At 46.5% G+C, this 17958-nt stretch overlaps 1 protein-coding gene across 2 annotated transcripts in view; it reads left to right on the plus strand.

Annotated features, from left to right (window-relative positions):
* Nucleotides 1–1757: 1757 nt before the first annotated feature.
* Nucleotides 1758–17958, plus strand: part of STX2 (syntaxin 2) — a 336184-nt gene continuing 319983 nt past the window's right edge. For both annotated transcript variants that reach the window (XM_086942665.1, XM_086942666.1), the window contains exon 1: nucleotides 1758–1928. In XM_086942665.1, coding sequence (XP_086798791.1) covers nucleotides 1899–1928 — 30 coding nt within the window. In that variant the 5' untranslated portion in view covers nucleotides 1758–1898. The remainder of the gene's footprint in view (nucleotides 1929–17958) is intronic.

The following is a 17958-nucleotide window of genomic DNA, read 5'->3' on the forward strand; positions in this document are numbered from 1 at the left end:
ACGGTCGGTGGGGTTGGGGTCAGGTCGGCTCCGACCGGTCGCAGGGTTCTCCATTTTCATTTATTTTAATAAAATTTACAACAACCAGCTCTGCCATTACAAGTGCAGCTCACCCCCAACAACCACCCGCTCATCTATCAGGAATGCGGCGTCATGTGGGTAATATTATTGTTACATTGTAGATCTGCAGCTCATCCAGTCCCAAAGCCTGTCAGAAGCAGTGATCATAGCGCAATGCTAATTCAGCTTTACATTCAGTCTGCATTGATTATTGGTGCATGATAAGCAGCGCTAGGGCCTGACTGCGGAGGAGGAGGCGCTATGCCATTTATCCGTGAGTTTCCATTTCAGTGCGGTGATGCGGACCATGAAACGCGTTAGTGTAACGCCTGATGCGTGGTACTTGGCAAATGCAGGTGTCAGCTTTTCATTTCTATTTTACCCTTAACCCAGGCGATTTATTAATAAACAACTATATAAACACAAATGTGAGATGTAATGTCACTTTCGTTGTACAGAATGATCGTTCTTTCTACTGGACTTTGTAGCACAATGTTCCATTTCGAAGGAACCAAAATTGTGTGTCGCATTATGGCACCATGTGAGTTGTGTGATCTGCAATTTAGATATAGTGTCAATGGGTACGAACAATAATCTAAGGGAATGTTAAGGAGTTGCACACTTTCACAACAGTTCCCTTCTTTGCTCTCTATGTCTGATACGAAAGAAACGGAGTATATAGTGACATGGAGCCCAGCGTTAGCATATTCAGTTGAAAGGTTAGCGGTCTAGCTCTTTTTTTTTAGCTGTGCTGTTGAATGGTTTCTTTTCACCCTCCTGGCTTTATCGTCATTGTATTCCCTAGCTCTCGTCCACATTCTAGTCCCTTTTCCATTGTGATGAAAAAGTAAAGCTTGCGATCCAAGCCTCTCTTTCGCCCTGGGCCGATAGAGGTCTCCCAATGGGTGCTTGGGACTTACTTAGCCCCGCCCAGGCACGTTCCCATAGGCCCGCCTTTCTAGTTCACGTGGCTCGCGCAGTCCGTCTCGCACGTCCCACCTGAGTTCACAGTCCCGCCCTTCTGTTTTGGTCCGCCTCCTGCTCTCTGGCTCCGCCCCATAGTACATGCCTCCGACCTCTCCTTCGTCCGTCTAAACTTCATGACTCGTTCCCTGGCCCCGCCTACGCGCCAACTGGTCCCGCCCCATGAACTCTAGCCCCGCCCCTCCTGAGCCTGGCTCGTCCTCTCTTTTAGGGTACTCTCTCATCTCTGGGCCGGCACCCTGCCTGACCGTACTGCGCTCCAGCTCCGCCTGTTTACTTTCTGACCCCGCCCATGCTCTTTAGCGCCACCCCTGCTCTGACTGGCACCGCCTCTCCCTCTAACCCCGCCCCTTATCTGCCTCCCTTGCAGCCTCTCCCATCTCTCTCTCTCTCTAGCCCCGCCTCTCCTTCCCATGCCACCTACTTCTAGCCCGCCGCTCATCTGCATGGTCCCGCCTCTCCTCTCCATGCTCCTCTCTTTTTAGCCCCGCCCCTTCGAAACCTGGTCCCGCCTTCCTATTGCTGGCTCCTTTGTCTAGCCCCGCCCCTCCTCAGCCTGGCCCCGCCTCTCCTATATGTAGCTCTTCGCTCTAGCTCCACCCCTCAAGGGCTTGGCCCCGCCTCTCTTCCCCTGGCCCCTCCCCGCGTCCAGCCCCGCAGCGCCGTGAGGAGCTTGGAATGCCGCGGTCGGCCCTGCGGCCGGGCGGGGCTGCGCATGCGCGGAGCGCGCCGTTGCCTCAGTGGTTGCCGTGGCACCGGGGCGGGCCTAGGAGGCTGCGAGTAACGGGAGCCGGGGCAGGAGGCACGGCGGCAGCACGCTTCACCCCGCGGACCGTACCGGAGCCGGCTCGGGCATGAGGGACCGGCTGGCAGAGCTGTCGGCGGTGAGTCGGGGGGAGCTGAGAATAACGGGAGCAAAGGGGCGGGGGCAGGGAATGACGGAGGGGGGCCGGGAATAACGGGAGCCCTGGAAGAACGGGCCAGGACAGGGTTTGCTGGGAATAGAAGGTGTGGTGGGAATAACGGGGCCTGGGAATGCAAGTAGGAGCAACGGGGGAGTTCTGGAATGCATCAGAGGGAAACACCGGCTGAGAACGCAGGCAGATTGCAGGGCATGGATATTCAGAAGAATGTGATGGGTTCCGGGAAAAATGGGGGTATGGGAAACAGGATTGACTATATGAAGGAAGGGTATTACAAGGGGGCGGCATAACATTATGAGTACAAGGAATGGGAATAGTGGAACGTCTGTTTTTTATAATTAAAGTCTAATGATGCATATACATTGCCCCATGGTACTCCATAGATAACAGGAGCAGACTACATTTGCAGGATAAATTGCCTCCTGTGACATTTTTTGGGATAAATGATTTATACCCTGTTTAATCTGTGAAGGACCTAAATTAGGAATCCCATTTTGTAATGCCACCTATAATCTCGTACATTTTTGTAATTTTTTTGTATAAAATGTAGTTTGGTTAGACATTGATTTATTGTGTGTTATTCTTGTACATTGTTCAGTTTTTAGTTTCCTCTCGAGTCCGTCTTGGACAGGGCCGGACTGGGAACCAGAACCGGCCCTGGCAAAGTGCTCGGCCGCCCCCCCCCTCCCCCTCCGGGAGGAGAGGGGGGAGAGGTGCGACCGCGCTCTGTGACAGGGCCGGTTTTCGGCCGTTTTTGTTACAGGGCCGTTTTTGCATAATAACGCCCCTGTAACAAAAACGGCCCCAGGGGCCCAAAACCGGCCCCCAACCATGCGGCCCACCGGGGAATTGCCCGGTGCCCTCAATGGCCAGTCTGGGCCTGGTCTTGGATTGCTTTGCATCTGTACCCTGAGGTCAGGTTTTATGCTATGAGCTAGTAAAGGGGGTTAACAGTAATAGACCTTCAGACCTCGATCCCCCCTTTTGGTGGTGCCAGAGAGGCCTCAGTTGCATTGCACACAGTTGTAATTTTGTTTGTAGTGTTTAGTTGTGAGTGAGTTAAAGCTCATTTTCTTTTTCTCTGTCAAAGTATTAAGACTAAATAGGGAGATTAAGAATTATTGTGCAATTTTTGGGAACCCCTTATGTGTCTTAAATTATTTTGTCTTTATATTTGTATCTAGGCTATTGGTATTTAATTCCTGGTACAACAAGGTGGCAGTAAGTCTGGCATCCTCCTTAATTCGGGAATGTCTTGCTTCAATTACTTGTTTTCTGACCACTATCCCTGTAACATTGCATGCTGATAAACTGAGGTGTTGTTTTTAGGGATTCAATCTCAGACCTGGACCTCTGTAATAATAATAATAATAATAATAATAATAATAATAATAATAGAAGCCTTTTATATAGGGCCAGGTTACACTAGGAAACAGTGTGTCCCTGCGCTTTATGAACATGGACTGGGCTGATATTGGGAAGATGGGGGAGAAAATTTGAAGGGGGCAGAAGAAGGAGCTCATACTTTCTGGAACAAGTATGTTTTTAGTTTTTGGCGGAATTTTTTTTCTGATGGTTCCATTCTGAGTTCAGTGGGTAGTGCGTTCCATTGTTTGCTAATTGTAAATTCTGGGCACTTGAAAGAGCATACAGCCTTGGGATCTTAAGAATCGCTTGGGTTGATACTTGGTCAGTAGTTTTTGGAGGTATATTGGTCCTTTTCCTTGGGCAATGCGGTGAGTCGTGCACATTGTTTTAAATGTAATGCGCTCAAGTATGGGTAGCCAGTGAAGGGTGGCTAAGGCACGTTTCCCTGATGACCTTCTAGATAGGTTAAGTGCCAGTCGGGCAGCTGAGTTTTGGACACATTGCAGACGCTGAAGACCTTTTTTGCTCAAGCCCATATACAGTGAGTTGCTGTAATCAAGATGGGGTGTTACTAGAGCATGGATCAGAGTTTTTCTATTAGTTGCAGGGAGGGAATCCAGGGTTTTGCATAGAGTTTTAAGGATTCCGTAGCATTTGCCTGCAATTCCTCTAGTGTGGTGTTCGAGGGACAGAGTAGAGTCTAATCTGACCCCTAGGTTTTTCACCTGCTTGGAGGGCTTTGGTATGGCGCCAAGTTCAGATGGCCATCATGCAGACGACCAGATGGACGGAGTCTTCCCTAGCACAAGAAGCTCAGTTTTATTTGCATTAAGGCATAGACAGTTGGTATTCATCCATCTTGCTAGGTCGCTGAGGCATGCCGAGAAGCTAGCTGAAGCTTCCTCGGGCAGTCGAGACAGTGCCACCACTAGCTGGGTGTCATCCGCGTATGACACTATCTCGACCCCATATGTCTCTACTATCTTAGCCAGGGGTGCCATGTACAGGTTGAATAGTGTAGGGCTCAGAATTGAGCCCTGCGGCACCCCATGTCTGAGTGCTCGAACTGCTGATTTGAAAGGAGGGCAATTGATTTGGAATTGTCTATTAGCCATGAATGCATGCATCCATTCGTGAGCCAGGCCATCAATTCCAGCTTCGCTAAGGCGTGAGAGTAGTATGAGATAGGAGACTGTGTCAAATGCCGCGCTCAGATCTAATAGAAGGAGCGCAGCTGTTTGTTAGTAACATGCGTTTTGTCCACCCACTGCCTCTACTGTGGAACAAAATGGTGGTGTTAAACTCAGCACTGAACTTACCTTCTGCTCAGGTGTCAACATGATCACTGATGCAAGTTACTCCCTTTTAAAGAACTTAAGAGAGTTCTTCCCTGCCACTGATTTGAAGAGGTGTTGGGAATCCAGGCAGCAAACTCATCCGTTTTGGATTATGGCAAAACACCTCACTTATGTTTCCTAAATATCGTGTCTGTTGCCTTAAAATTGTACAACATGCTTAATCCACAACTGTTATTTATTTGACTCAGTGCACTTCTACTGAATCCAAGTTGGACCAAATGGATCTTCTTTTAAGACACTGTGCTTGGTGCTATCACTTGTCCTGGGCATCTGAGCTCTTGCCTTCAGCCCTACATGTCCTCTCACATGCGTTGTTCATCTTCTCGTGCACTCTTGGTTGTGCCCATATTCCATCGGAGAGGTGGACTTTTTTTTTGTTCCAAACCCCTATTCCCAGAAGTAAAATACACTGCCAACGGTAATGTGAGTTGTGCCTGTGATAGTGTAGGAAGCAACACATTAAATTCAGACCTAGTAGCATGACCAGTGCTTGTTACATTTATATATCTGAAACTTTCTCTTAACTTTTAGCTAGATTTGTAATCAGATTTAAGAAGATTTTTTAAAATCGTCATGTATTCCTCAACCTAGCTCTGTTACCATGTTTATATGAACGCATATTTTCAAATGATTCACAAGGAAACAAACATGGACACCCCAGTAGGTATACTGTACATGGTGTTTAGCTCATATCAGACAATGGCGGTCAGATACCAATATGATATGAAACAAACAGACATGTACTTGCCTTCTGTAGTGCCCACATTTGTTTCCTTGAGAAGCATGCGTATATTACAAGAGGATCTCCTGCTTGGTCTCATCCCACATGGCATTCCTGTGCAGGTTACCAGGTACCTATCTAAACTATTTTATCTAATCTTATCCTATCTGTCTAATCTTATTTATCTATCTAATCCCATTCGGAAATACAGGGAAAAAGTGCCTGTATAATGTATTGTTTGAGTTGAAAAGCTGTTGTGCTGTTTGACGAGTGTGCAGTTGAATGTGGTATATGGTTAAAGAAATTCACTGAGAAAAAATCACTGCCCAGACCTTTCATTTTATTCGTATACACATGTAGCTTCTTAACCCCTTAACTGGTGCACCCCCGTACTGAACACCGTTTAGGCTATTTGGGTTAGTTCGCGCTTGGTGCTCCATAACTTTTTTTCCACATAACATGTCCACCCCAAATTTGTGTCCTTTTTCCAACATCCTGCGGTTTCTGAAAGTACCCAGGGTTTGTGGACTCCCCAGGAGGGGATGGAGAAAAGAGACCATATATAACAAAATTTTAAGTTTGGGGGAAAAATAGGTAAAAAGGACTCTAGATAAGTTCCCCCTCCCCCCTAAAAATGGCATCAACAAACTGTTTGCTGTGCTAAAGTGATTTGTGGAGTTCCCCAAGGGTCATCACTCAGCCTCACCCTCTTCAACACCTACATGACTCCCCTGGCACACTGACGGATCACATGGACTCAACATAATCTCTTTCGTTGACAACACCCAGCTCATCATCTCGATGACCCTTCCAGAGCTAACTTTCACTCCTGCATGATGGTCGCCACGGAATAGATGAAATTCAACTGCCTGAAACTATACTGAAAAGACGGAGATGCCAGTTCAAGATGATGACGCATGCCTACACAACGAATGGCTAGCATACCTCAACAAACGACTGACCTTCCACGAACCAACCAGACACCACAGGTTCACCTCCAGATCCCTCACAGAGACCCACCAGTTCGGCCGAACCAACAGCAGAAAATAATCCTTCTTTCACCTTGTCGCCAAGACATGGAACTCCCTTTCCTTACACCTACAAACCTCTGCATTGCTCCTGCAATTCAGAAGGGACCTCAAGTCCCAGTTGTATGAATGAGATAGGATCAGCAGTAGCCAAAAGTGCACCCTAAGGGGTGAGTTGCCGCACTATATGAATGATTGCTTGATTGAGTCACCATCCTCCCAGCTTTGAGGAACATGGATAGCTGGGGAAAAAAATATTGCAGTTTTGGCATTTTTCATAGAGGTAGCCCTTTTTGCCTGTTTTTATGCTCTAACCTACTTCCAATTTGCGGTGGAAACCAGTGTGACTAAAACAACTTTATTGCGTAGTTAGTTAAAACATTACAATTTTAGCATAAAATGCACCATATATGACAACTTACTCATTTACGCTTTAAGTTACGTGGCTTTAGGGTTCTGAGTGCGTGCACTGTGCCATTTGGCATACATCCAGACGGGTTTGATTTACAAAGTGTTGAGTGCGTTTGTCCTTTTTAAAACAATACGATGGTAAACATATTACATCGGAAAACCAAGACACGACGTATTAATGTACAAAATATGCAGAGTATTCCCTAGCATTTCATGTGCAAAAATGGCCTTTTCCCTTTTAAAAGCAGCCCTACTAAAACTAATTTAATTTTCAAGCACTAATCTTAAAATAAAACATTGTGTGTCTAAAATTGGTTGAAAAAACAACTATGTGCAAGTGCATACCAAGAGTCCCCTGTCCTCCATTCACATTATTTGAAAGCCTGTACAGTGTAATTTGTGACTGCCGCAAGATTGAAAATGATATGCAGGAGTACAGGGTCGTGTAACAAAGTTGGGAATGGAGCATAATTGGATCTGTGTTCATTATGTGCGAGATGTTCGCGGTCCTCTTTTACAGTAATTATGGGATTGCACTTTGCGAGATGGAGTGGGGCAGCCGCAAGACATAGGTCTGAAGTCAGCCAAATGAGTTTGATGTAGTCTTTAATAATTTGCTGACTTGTTGCAAAAACATTTTGTCCTGCATGCAAGCTGTAGCGACTGGCTGTTTAGTAATGCTATTACAGCAGGGCAACTTGCTCGTATATGACCAGAACAGAATTTAGCAAGTCGTCATATGTGTGGATTCCTCAAGGTTTTCCCCAAAAAACCTAATTGTTCAAACAAAGAAATACTGAAAATGAGTGGGACAAAATGGCCATTTGTGACGTTTTCTTCTGTAACTTTTTGTCACAATAGCTGATTTATAAAAGCAATATGCCATTACATCCGCTAGACCTTTCTGGTTGCGGGATATAGAGGGTTTGAAAGTTCTCTAAAAACCCAAAGTACCCAGTGGCAGAAACTGAGCTGCACCGTAGAATAGTTTAGTTTAACATTGTGAACAGAGTGTAGACCAATTCATATGGTGAAATATGTAGGGTGAAAAATGGATAGCATGTATTTCAGAAATGGTTCACAAGGTATGGAGTTTAGGAGCAGTGGTTACTTATACATCTCTGAAGTTGTGGGTACCCGTACTAGCATATGATGAAGAGGGTATTTTTCAAAATGTCTTCTTTCCTACACACTGGCTTACATTTGGAAGGCACAAATGCAGCAAAATCCAATTAGTAATAACACATGTTCTGCCAGTCTATACTCTCACATTTTGGGGCGCAGTGGGCAGCTACCACCCCTATATTTATGTTAAAAATACACTCTGGTGTTTAGTGGACTTTTGCCTCCTGAGGAGGAGCAGATCAGGGGTAATTACCCCATTCGACGGGGGGGGGGGTGTAGTAAGATTCTCTAACTTTTGTTCTTTGGGGGCATTGCCTTGTGTTTAAAAAAAAAAAATCCCTGGTGTCTTGTGGGATCATTACCCCCATCCCCGGGGATGGGGGTGAGGGGGGCAGACAACTGTTATCATATGGGGATGCACAATCCCTTGCACAAGGAGCAGCTCCCCCAAAATCCCTGGGGTCTAGTGAGTGGATCCCTGTTTGGGGATCACTCTCTTATGGCGACCCCCAAGCAGGGATCTACTATGCAGATATATCATTGGAAAAGGGAGATTCTCCCCTTTCCAACGTTACCGCTCGCACCCCAGTCAGTGCTTCGGGGCCGAGATATGGGCCTGAGATCTGAAAAGAAAACAAGCCCATTAGTACATTTTACTTTCACTTTAGTGTAATGACGTCTGCGTGCCCTTTTCACTGATCGTCATTACTCTTTAGAAAGTAACAGGCTCAGGCTGCTAGGGAATCACTTCCTGAGCAGCCAGAGAGAACAAGCATTGGCATAGCCAATAGGTCTCGCCTTTGGGACCTTATAAGTGTTTAGCCATGCAACAGTTGATGTTGTTGCACCAAGGATATTGATTGTACTGTATAACTAAATACTATAAGGTCCCAAAAGGGAGACCTATTGGGTATGCCAATGTTTGTTAATCCGGTGGTTGGGCGTCAATGGTTCAATGTGACATCAGGCCGCCCTGACTACCCAGTGTAATACGTTGGTGCCTATTAAGAGATGGGTTTCTCTGTGTAACCCAGTAATAGTTAAATAGATTCTGTGAGGCAGTAAAGGTGTTTTCCTCACATCAGTGCTGCTATACCGTGGTAAAAGAAAGCTGAACATTATCCTTTTAACTTTAGTAATACATTTGTGAGGTGTTTATTACAACACCTGTGCGCGCACACAAGTATCCGCTCCTCCCACCCCTCCCCCGTGCTTCCATCAACATTCCCGGAGCGCTCCTTCTCTAACAGAAATTGTAGTATAAGGATTAGGTGCAGGCGTGGGTGTCCACTGAACAGCCCTATTTATTGTGGAAACGGACACTCGGGGGACACGAGGAAAGCGGGACCCCAGACTGCGCTTTCACTTTCGGTTCAACCGCCTCTCCGTTTACACTGCGCTGTCCGTGGAGAAGATTCGACGGGGCCGCCCAAACACCACTTTTAGCTCAAATTAACGGTTCAGCGTCTTAACGTTCGCTCAGCCCCCGTATAATTTATTGTTCTTTCATCTCACCTTAAAGATAATTACTATTTATATATCACGTGTATCGAGCCAAGACGTGGACCCCATGCAGGAACATATTTTTTAAAGTAATTCTTTTAATGTCATTGCCACAACATTTTATTTGGTTCATTAAATAATCTTACATGTTGGTATACTCGCATCACCACTTATGATGGTGTTTTATGGTATGTCAGTGGCTTTTCACTTCACACTGATGTTTACTGCATGAGGCGGGACCGCATTCTGCACAATCGCGCATGAAAACTCAGCGTCTATCTTAAAGAGTTGCAGGGGGCAGGCACAGGGTGCACATCCCTCTCCCGGTGCTCTTGCACGTTTTACGAAGAATCACGGCTCCGACCTGAAGCAAACGATCTACATACATCCTTGTGCCACTCGTGTCCCGATAATACAAACAAGTCTAACGGGTAATATAAGGGTATGTACTGGAACAAAACATTCTGCGGTAAAACGAGCTGGACGGGAGGCCAACATGTAATTGTGAAGAACGTGCAAGTGTGATTAATTCAGCGCTTTCCTGTTAACACACGCAAGCCTCCGTTGGGTAAAATGAACAAGCACTTAGGGAAAATTGTCATGTTCATTTTCAAGAAAATACATGCTAATTTGCATGTGTGGCCAAATGTGGTTAATATGTTATGTGTTGTCCTTTTGATAAAAGTAAAATGATCTTGCGCGTCATGTATGTTCTCTCCAATTGACATGTGTCAATGGAGTCTGTGGAGACTGGAGAACATACATCTGTGTGCAGGGTTATTCAGGCTGTCTGCTAACATGTAGGTGTTTCGAATGAATACAGCTGCGTTCTTTAAAATAATAATACGTGTATATGTGTAGTAGTGAGGCATGAGTGCCGTGGAACTTTATTAGAGGAGTTGAAGTGCCCTAGCGACCAGAGCTGTCAACTTTACGGCTAGAGAACCAGGTTCGAGCCTCGGCTCAACACCCTGTGATTCTGGGCAAATCACTTTTTCACCGGCACACACCTAACAGAAAATTAATGTGTCCTTGTGTAATATAAATGGTGCTCATTTAAAGCGCTCCAATACCTTCAGGTTGAGTTTGCGCTATATAGAAAAAAATATGTCCGTATGTAATACATAGATGTGTGTGATATATATTGATTGCGGATAATATGTGTGTGTTCTAGGCGATACAAGCACGTGCCCATTGGATGTTGCGCTCGTGTAGGTACGGGGCCAATCTAGACACTCAGTGCTCATGAGAGGCTGGAGTGCAGCCTTGTGGCAGCGGCAACTAAATAAGTAAATAAAAATAAGCCGCAGCCAGGCCACGGTGAGAAGGGGAGGGAGGCGAGACCCCAGCAGGAACAATAGAAGCTGAGTAGCAAACATTGTGACCCTACAAAGAAGGGCATGCAGCAGGAAGTGCTGCAGGAAGCTGCCTGCCCGCCACGAGGGACAACTAGAAGCAGGAAGGGATCCCTCAACTCCATGGAGACTGCTGGGGGCAGGAAGAGCACCCCTACCGTCCTTCCCCACCCCTCCACTGTCACGGCTGAAGACTTTTCCAGGAAGGGAGACGTGGAGGGGTCCGAGACTGCCTCAAGTCTCGTTCCCCATAAGCTGATGGGCTCGAACACACCCCTCCATTTCGGCAGCTCTGAACATGTATCCCCGGGCACACGTAGGTGCCTGGAGATAGGAACAAAGATTGTTGGGGCACGAGGGGCACCGACCCCCACTCCACGGGAGACACATTTTCGCGTCTCTGAAAGTAGGCAGCGTGAAAAAAAACTATCCTGGAGATTGGTTTCATTTACTAAATACACTGGGCCGCCGGTACAGTCTAAGCTGTTCGATGCCCTGCACCCCTTCGACAAAGTACACTGAATAAAACAATAACACACTGTTAATAAAACATTTCCCTGGGGAAAGGTCGTTTAAAAAGGCTTTAAAATCAATAACCATTGCCAGGCATGCGGTGGGGGAGGGGCGAAATCCGTCCCCCACATTTAAAAAAATAAAAGTGCATTCTACACTGAAAGGGCAAGGATGCCCATCATCTGCACTGGCACACCTGTGCTGTGTTCCGTCACAAAGATACACAGTACAGGACAAACATTAAATGCAACCTACATGTCTGATATTATGCACACCTAAAAGGCACAACTGTACTCCGTGCCAGCGGACACATACATCGCATACAGGTATGTGCCATTTCAGGTACCTTTTCTTAACACTTGAGCTACGTAATAAGAATGTTTATTGTATGCACTATACACAGTCGCAGAAAGCCCAGCAACTGCGTCACTCTGCATTTAAATGCAAAAAGTGCACTTACATGAAGCCTTTTTGTTCCAGTCCCTGTACAATATGTGTATGTACTGTCTGCGGCCATGAAGGCGTCTTAAATATCGGTAGCCGCAGCTACAAACAATGGACACTACGCAGTGCTAACAAGTGAACTCATGTGCACTGTCTGAGAGCACTGGAAGCCCAGCAGCGTGTGCACTGTCTGAGAGTACTGGAAGCCTGCCAGCGTTATCCTAGGTGCAGGGTATGTCATGACCGAAACGGGAGTCCTTTCAAATTACTTGAAGTCATTCAGCTGCGTTCCATACGCACTATGTATAGTTAGTAAAAAGTACATTTCGTGTGTAATATCGGCTGCCACAGGAAGTTGTCTTTTGAAGTAACATCGGCCATTCAGCTGATTTTCGGTTGTCACTTCACAAATACCGTAAACAGTCTTGCGGAAGTGCACGTTGTGTTTCAGCTGCATTCTATTTGCAATAGTAAGAAACCAAAATAGAACTTGGTATGTTATGTGCGTAACCACAAAAAGCGCAGCCGGCGGATTGCAGAGGAAGGAGATCAGCGCACTCTTATGTGGCTAGCATTATTGTGACCCTCTCTCCGGGGCACAGAGGCCTTGCTTGAAACACGAGCACTCCATTTTGGTATTAATGATAATTCGAGGAGGTTGTACGGAGTCCTTTCTTCTAGTCGGCTGCCTGTTCATCTAAATATACATTCCTGTTTTACAAAAAATGTTCAGTTTTTCGCTGTCGTCACATTATAGTGAGTGATTTTGGAAGCATCTATCTGGTCCCTCTTTCAGGTGGTGATTTTCACCCCTTCGTTCAAAGTCACGTAGATAAATGAATAACAAGCGCGCCCACGCAGCCGCGAAAGCTTTGTAATATGACCCAGAACAGATGGCCCCCTGCTCGCCACTGCTAGCTCCCGACAGCTGTAGGCCGTGGGAGGGAACATTTACTGGGAAAGGTGGTAGATGCACCCGCCTTTGGCCAATTCTGTGCTTTCATTTTTGAAAGCCACACGCAATGTGTGCCAAAAAAAAGCCACACACGCGAGTTTGCTTAGAAGCTGGAGTGATTTCAAGAGGTAATCTCCTAGAGCAGTGCATGCGCGCTGCCCTAGGCGAGACCTAAAAAATGATAAAGGAATTCCTCTTGTAGCATCATAGACTGACAGACTTGACAAGATAGTGGACTGAGGTAGGAGCTGAGTAATCTTGTTATGATTGTGTCTTGAGGTGGCATGGTGAAAGGGGCAGTGACATGATGCTGGCTGGACCTGTCAGGGAGGTAGGAGCAGAGTACTCTTGTTCTGATCAAGGCTTAAGGTGACATGGTGAAAGGGGCAGTGACATGACGCTGAAACTGTTGGGGAGGTAGGAGGCGAGTAATCTTATGATCAAGTCTTGAAGTGGCATAGTGAAAGGGGCAGGCACATGATGCTAGATTTGTCGGAGAGGTAGGAGCTTAGTAATCGTGCGATGATGGTGTCATGAGGTGTTGTGGTGAAAAAGGCAGTGACCTGTCGCTGGATCTGTTGGGGAGGTAGGAGGAGAACCCATAAAGAAGGCAGATGCCCATTTTCAGTAGCTCTGCTAGAAAAGATAGGTTGTGGATTGTGTCTAGTGCTGCACTCTTGTTCGCTTGTGGATGTGTGGCATCTCTGTTTACTGTGGTCTTCCAGCTACTCTAGTTAGAGATCCAAGCTAATTCAGTCCCTTTCACAGGGTGGCTAAAATCTAATTTTGTGGTGTGAAATCATATTGTTTTTTTCTAAGAAGTCACAGATCTGAATGAACAGTGCTTTTTCAATGAGTTTTGCAGAGAGTGAACCATTGAAGATTGGATCGGTTGCATCTCGATTATTTTCTTGGTGAGGTTCATAGGAGTATCTACCCTGATAATAGTTGTTATTGCTGGTGGTAGCTGGAATGCGACAGCCATTGGAAGTGGGATGTTCTGGAAGGTTTGGATTGGACAGAGGTCGGAAGGCGAGCATGGGAGTTAACTACTCTTGACCAGATAGTAAGTAATTTGGGGATGCCAGTTGTTGCCTAAAGGAAGAATGGGCTGATGTTTGCCGGTTTGGGTATACTTCTTAACCTTGGTCTCAGTGGTTGGATGGTGGACGTCTTGTTCCAGAGGTGGCGTTCCAGCAACCTTGCCTCCAGCTCAAGGTGATCTGTTATGGAGAAAGCTTAAGATGTGAAATTTTTGGCTCTGTACAATCCGGGTCGTGGAATTCCCTAAGAAACCTAGAAATGTTCTTGAAATTGCAATAGATGAGGATTCATTTGGAATAACGTATTTTTTGTCTTCTTAATGCAAGATTTCTAGACCCTGTTGAGACGTTGGCGGAAGAAATTCCTACATGTGTCTTCTAAAGTAACAAAAAATCAATGGGAATAAGCATGGAATGAGAATTTCCTACCAAAACCTAAAAATTATAGACCAAACAAAGTTAGGGATTACCTGACATAATCATGTCTGAGTTGGTCTCCCTAACCTCATGTTCGTCTTAAATCGCACAGTCTCTACTCTCAGAGCTAACAAAGCAGCATCTAAAGCTGCCAACTACTCTACTGCTTTGCATGCCACCTTTCAGTATATACAGCACTGTTAACGAATCTAAACTTAGTAAGAGCGTTTCCTCTCTGAAAGTATCAGCCCTGCTAATGTCAGTGAAACAGATGCATCAACCTCTCCACACAGCCTGGTCACACATCATCCTCTCATTTTCCGAATGGATTTCTTGATAATTGCCATCATACCCCTTACCACAAATAACAGTGCTGAACTGAAGACTGTTTGCAAATGTAGACCCATCTCAGACTAATTTGCATCAGAAAGATTCTGAGTTGTTAGAGCTCAAATTTCCCAGTGTCAACTGCCACATGCAAGTTGATGATACTTCGATGTATATGAGACTGAATAAGGGCCCTGGAGAGGAGCTCCAAACAGCCAGTTATTTGACTAACACCCAACAGTACGTGAAACTTAACTGACAAAGTATGAACATGATTCAGTAGACTCCTGGGCCCTACCTTCCTCCTGGCCTGGCTCGCCGGTTCTATCCCACAACCAGACCCAAAACTATGGTAGAGGGGTTCTGTGTTTGACAATGATCCCCACTTTATTTCAAAATTAAATTATGTGCCTCTGTATGTTTCACCACCTGCCAATGCTTCAAATCTCCATTCGCCATTCTCCAGTGATACTGTACAGGATCCCTTTCAGAATTCTATGCAATGTCCACAAAACTCTCTGCACCCACTTTGGAGTCTTCCCACCAAGTGCTTGGGTCAACATACTACCAAGGCACTTGGAAGTGCCTGCATTGATGCTTCCAGCAATCTTCCAAAGTGGTAGCTCTGGGCATGCTTTGCAACTTGATACGCTTTTGAAGTTTCTGAGATTTTTAAAACCTTTTCTCTTCCACTCAGCCTATGTCGGTGTTGCCTCCAAACATTAAATGCTTATTTCCTTGCTCTTACACCATCATACTCCCACGGTCGGCTACTGCAAAGGGGGATCATTATGAAGGGGTATCCATTTTTTCATGGTCCCTTTATGGTCTGAATTCAAGGATGCTTTGTTTCACCTGTGCTTGCTTCTCCCGCCCTCCTCCCGCTGCCTGTGCGTGCTTCCCCCACCCTCCTCCCGCTGCCTGTGCTTGCTTCTCCCGCCCTCCTCCCGCTGCCTGTGCGTGCTTCCCCCACCCTCCTCCCGCTGCCTGTGCTTGCTACCCCCACCCTCCTCCCACTGCCTGTGCTTGCTTCCCCCACCCTCCTCCCGCTGCCTGTGCTTGCTTCCACCACCCTCCTCCTGCTGCCTGTGCTTGCTTCCACCACCCTCCTCCCGCTGCCTGTGCTTGTTTCCACCACCCTCCTCCCGCTGCCTGTGCTTGTTTCCACCACCCTCCTCCCGCTGCCTGTGCTTGCTTCCACCACCCTCCTCCCGCTGCCTGTGCTTGCTTCCACCACCCTCCTCCCGCTGCCTGTGCTTGTTTCCACCACCCTCCTCCCGCTGCCTGTGCTTGTTTCCACCACCCTCCTCCCGCTGCCTGTGCTTGCTTCCACCACCCTCCTCCCGCTGCCTGTGCTTGCTTCCACCACCCTCCTCCCGCTGCCTGTGCTTGCTTCCACCGCCCTCCTCCCGCTGCCTGTGCTTGTTTCCACCACCCTCCTCCCGCTGCCTGTGCTTGCTTCCACCGCCCTCCTCCCGCTGCCTGTGCTTGCTTCCACCGCCCTCCTCCCGCTCCCTGTGCTTGCTTCTCCCGCCCTCCTCCCGCTGCCTGTGCGTGCTTGTAGTCCAATGATTACCTGAACAATTTGTAAAGATTTGTAAATATTCCTCTGGTTCTTTCTTGTTTTCTTGAATTTCAATATTAGAAGATTTACTGGATCAAGAAATGTGATCGATGACCAGGTTTAATACAAACCGACACCGCTCTCATTAAAACAGTGAGCTCATTGTGCATAGATGGTAAATGTACTAATTTAAAATCAAAAAAACTATTTAATCTGCAATTCGGGTGTAAAAAGGATGCGTCGTCACGGTCTCTGTCTCTATCTCCAGCTCTGCTGTGCTACCCCAACTATGGTTGGATTTGCAAACCTTTATGCTTCATGATCTTGGTAGACGTGAATACTGACATACTGCTTAAACAGGAGCACTACAGGGCACGGCAAAGCTAACCTCCCCATAGTCCTTCAGTGGATTCCGCCAAAGTCATTTACCATATCCAGAAGATGAATGTCTGCTGCTTTGTGGATTGTGGGTGATCGGACCCCAGACTTGGTCTAGATTTGTTGCACGGTGAGTGCAGTGGGAGTTTAAAGGCTGTGTGGGGGCTCTTCAGATCAGGAGGACCCACTCAGATGCTTTGTGGAGCTGAGCGGGGCCTGACGAAGTACGTGGTGTGTGGCCCTAGAGAGAAATGACCCCACAAACTCTGCTAAAAAAGCAAGCATTGGCAAAGCCAACAGGCTTGGCTTGCATGTTGAGTTCTGAGACAGCCATTAAAAAACAGCCTGCTGCAGTGGGGAAAAAAACAATTGCTGTCTATATACAATTCATCTGTGAAATAAATAATTAAATATGTGGTGATGTCAGTGTTCTCTTGAGACATGAAACTTTGTGATGCATTTCAATATACGAACTCCAGAGGCGCGGAATAATACACCAAACAGCTGATAGCGTGATGAGAGAGATACTCGTCTGAGTGGAGCTAAAGTCTACTTATCTATATTTTAAAGAATTTGTAACGTAGGTCTTTAAGGCAGCTGCACTGCCAAGAATGACTTAACGCAGGAAACCTGAACATAGGGAATAAGCCTTAGCAAAGTCAAAAGGTGTGGGCATGCCAAACTGGTGCAAATGTTAATTTAAAAAACATTGTAAACATATGCTGCAAAAATAAATACCTTGCCATCTAAACATGGGCACCATATATTTGGAATAGAAAAATTGTAAAATGTTTACAAGTAATGCATTGTATCCAAAAAGCCTTTGAGTTGTCCTACGCATTTTATTATTGTTGTTTGTGAGGGACACGAGAAGAAAGTCCTAAACAACCACACAAACTGTAGGGAGCTGCAATGTTAGTGCCACTTAAAACACTTTATAACAGTCACTTTAAAAGGAGATGAACACTAACTTACCATCTAACCTGGAGTGTGTATATGTAGTGGAATATAGCATTTTATACAAGCTTTGTCACAGAAGAGAAAAGAGCTGTATTAAGAGGGATGTGAATGATTTGCGCAGACTTTGTGCAGTCACTCCAGAGGTGACGGGAGCCAGTGGGTGAAGTGCGCTGACCATTGCCACATGCCGTGTGCTGTGGAGGGCGGAAGCAAAGTGTGAGCGACAGTTTAACAGACCAATAGATGAAGCCGTGACCCAAAGCCCCTGTACCTATGTGCATTCTCTGAGTAAACAATAGTCTGGCGGCGAGCTGTCTCAGAGGCCACACCTAAGGTCAGGGCTGGCCCAGGCAGTCAGAAGCCTGAGACTGTCCTCTCTAATGCCCCAAAGAGGGCAGCGATGGGTCTCTGCCGGCTGCCTGGACTGCTCTTAGAAGCAGAGTGCACAACCCCAGGTTCTGCCCCTCCTGTTACCCTGCACCTAAAGTCTGCATCGAGAATAGATGGCCGAACCCTCAGTC

This window comes from Lissotriton vulgaris, chromosome 11, assembly GCF_964263255.1.
Source record: "Lissotriton vulgaris chromosome 11, aLisVul1.2, whole genome shotgun sequence".
Lineage (NCBI taxonomy): Eukaryota > Metazoa > Chordata > Amphibia > Caudata > Salamandridae > Lissotriton > Lissotriton vulgaris.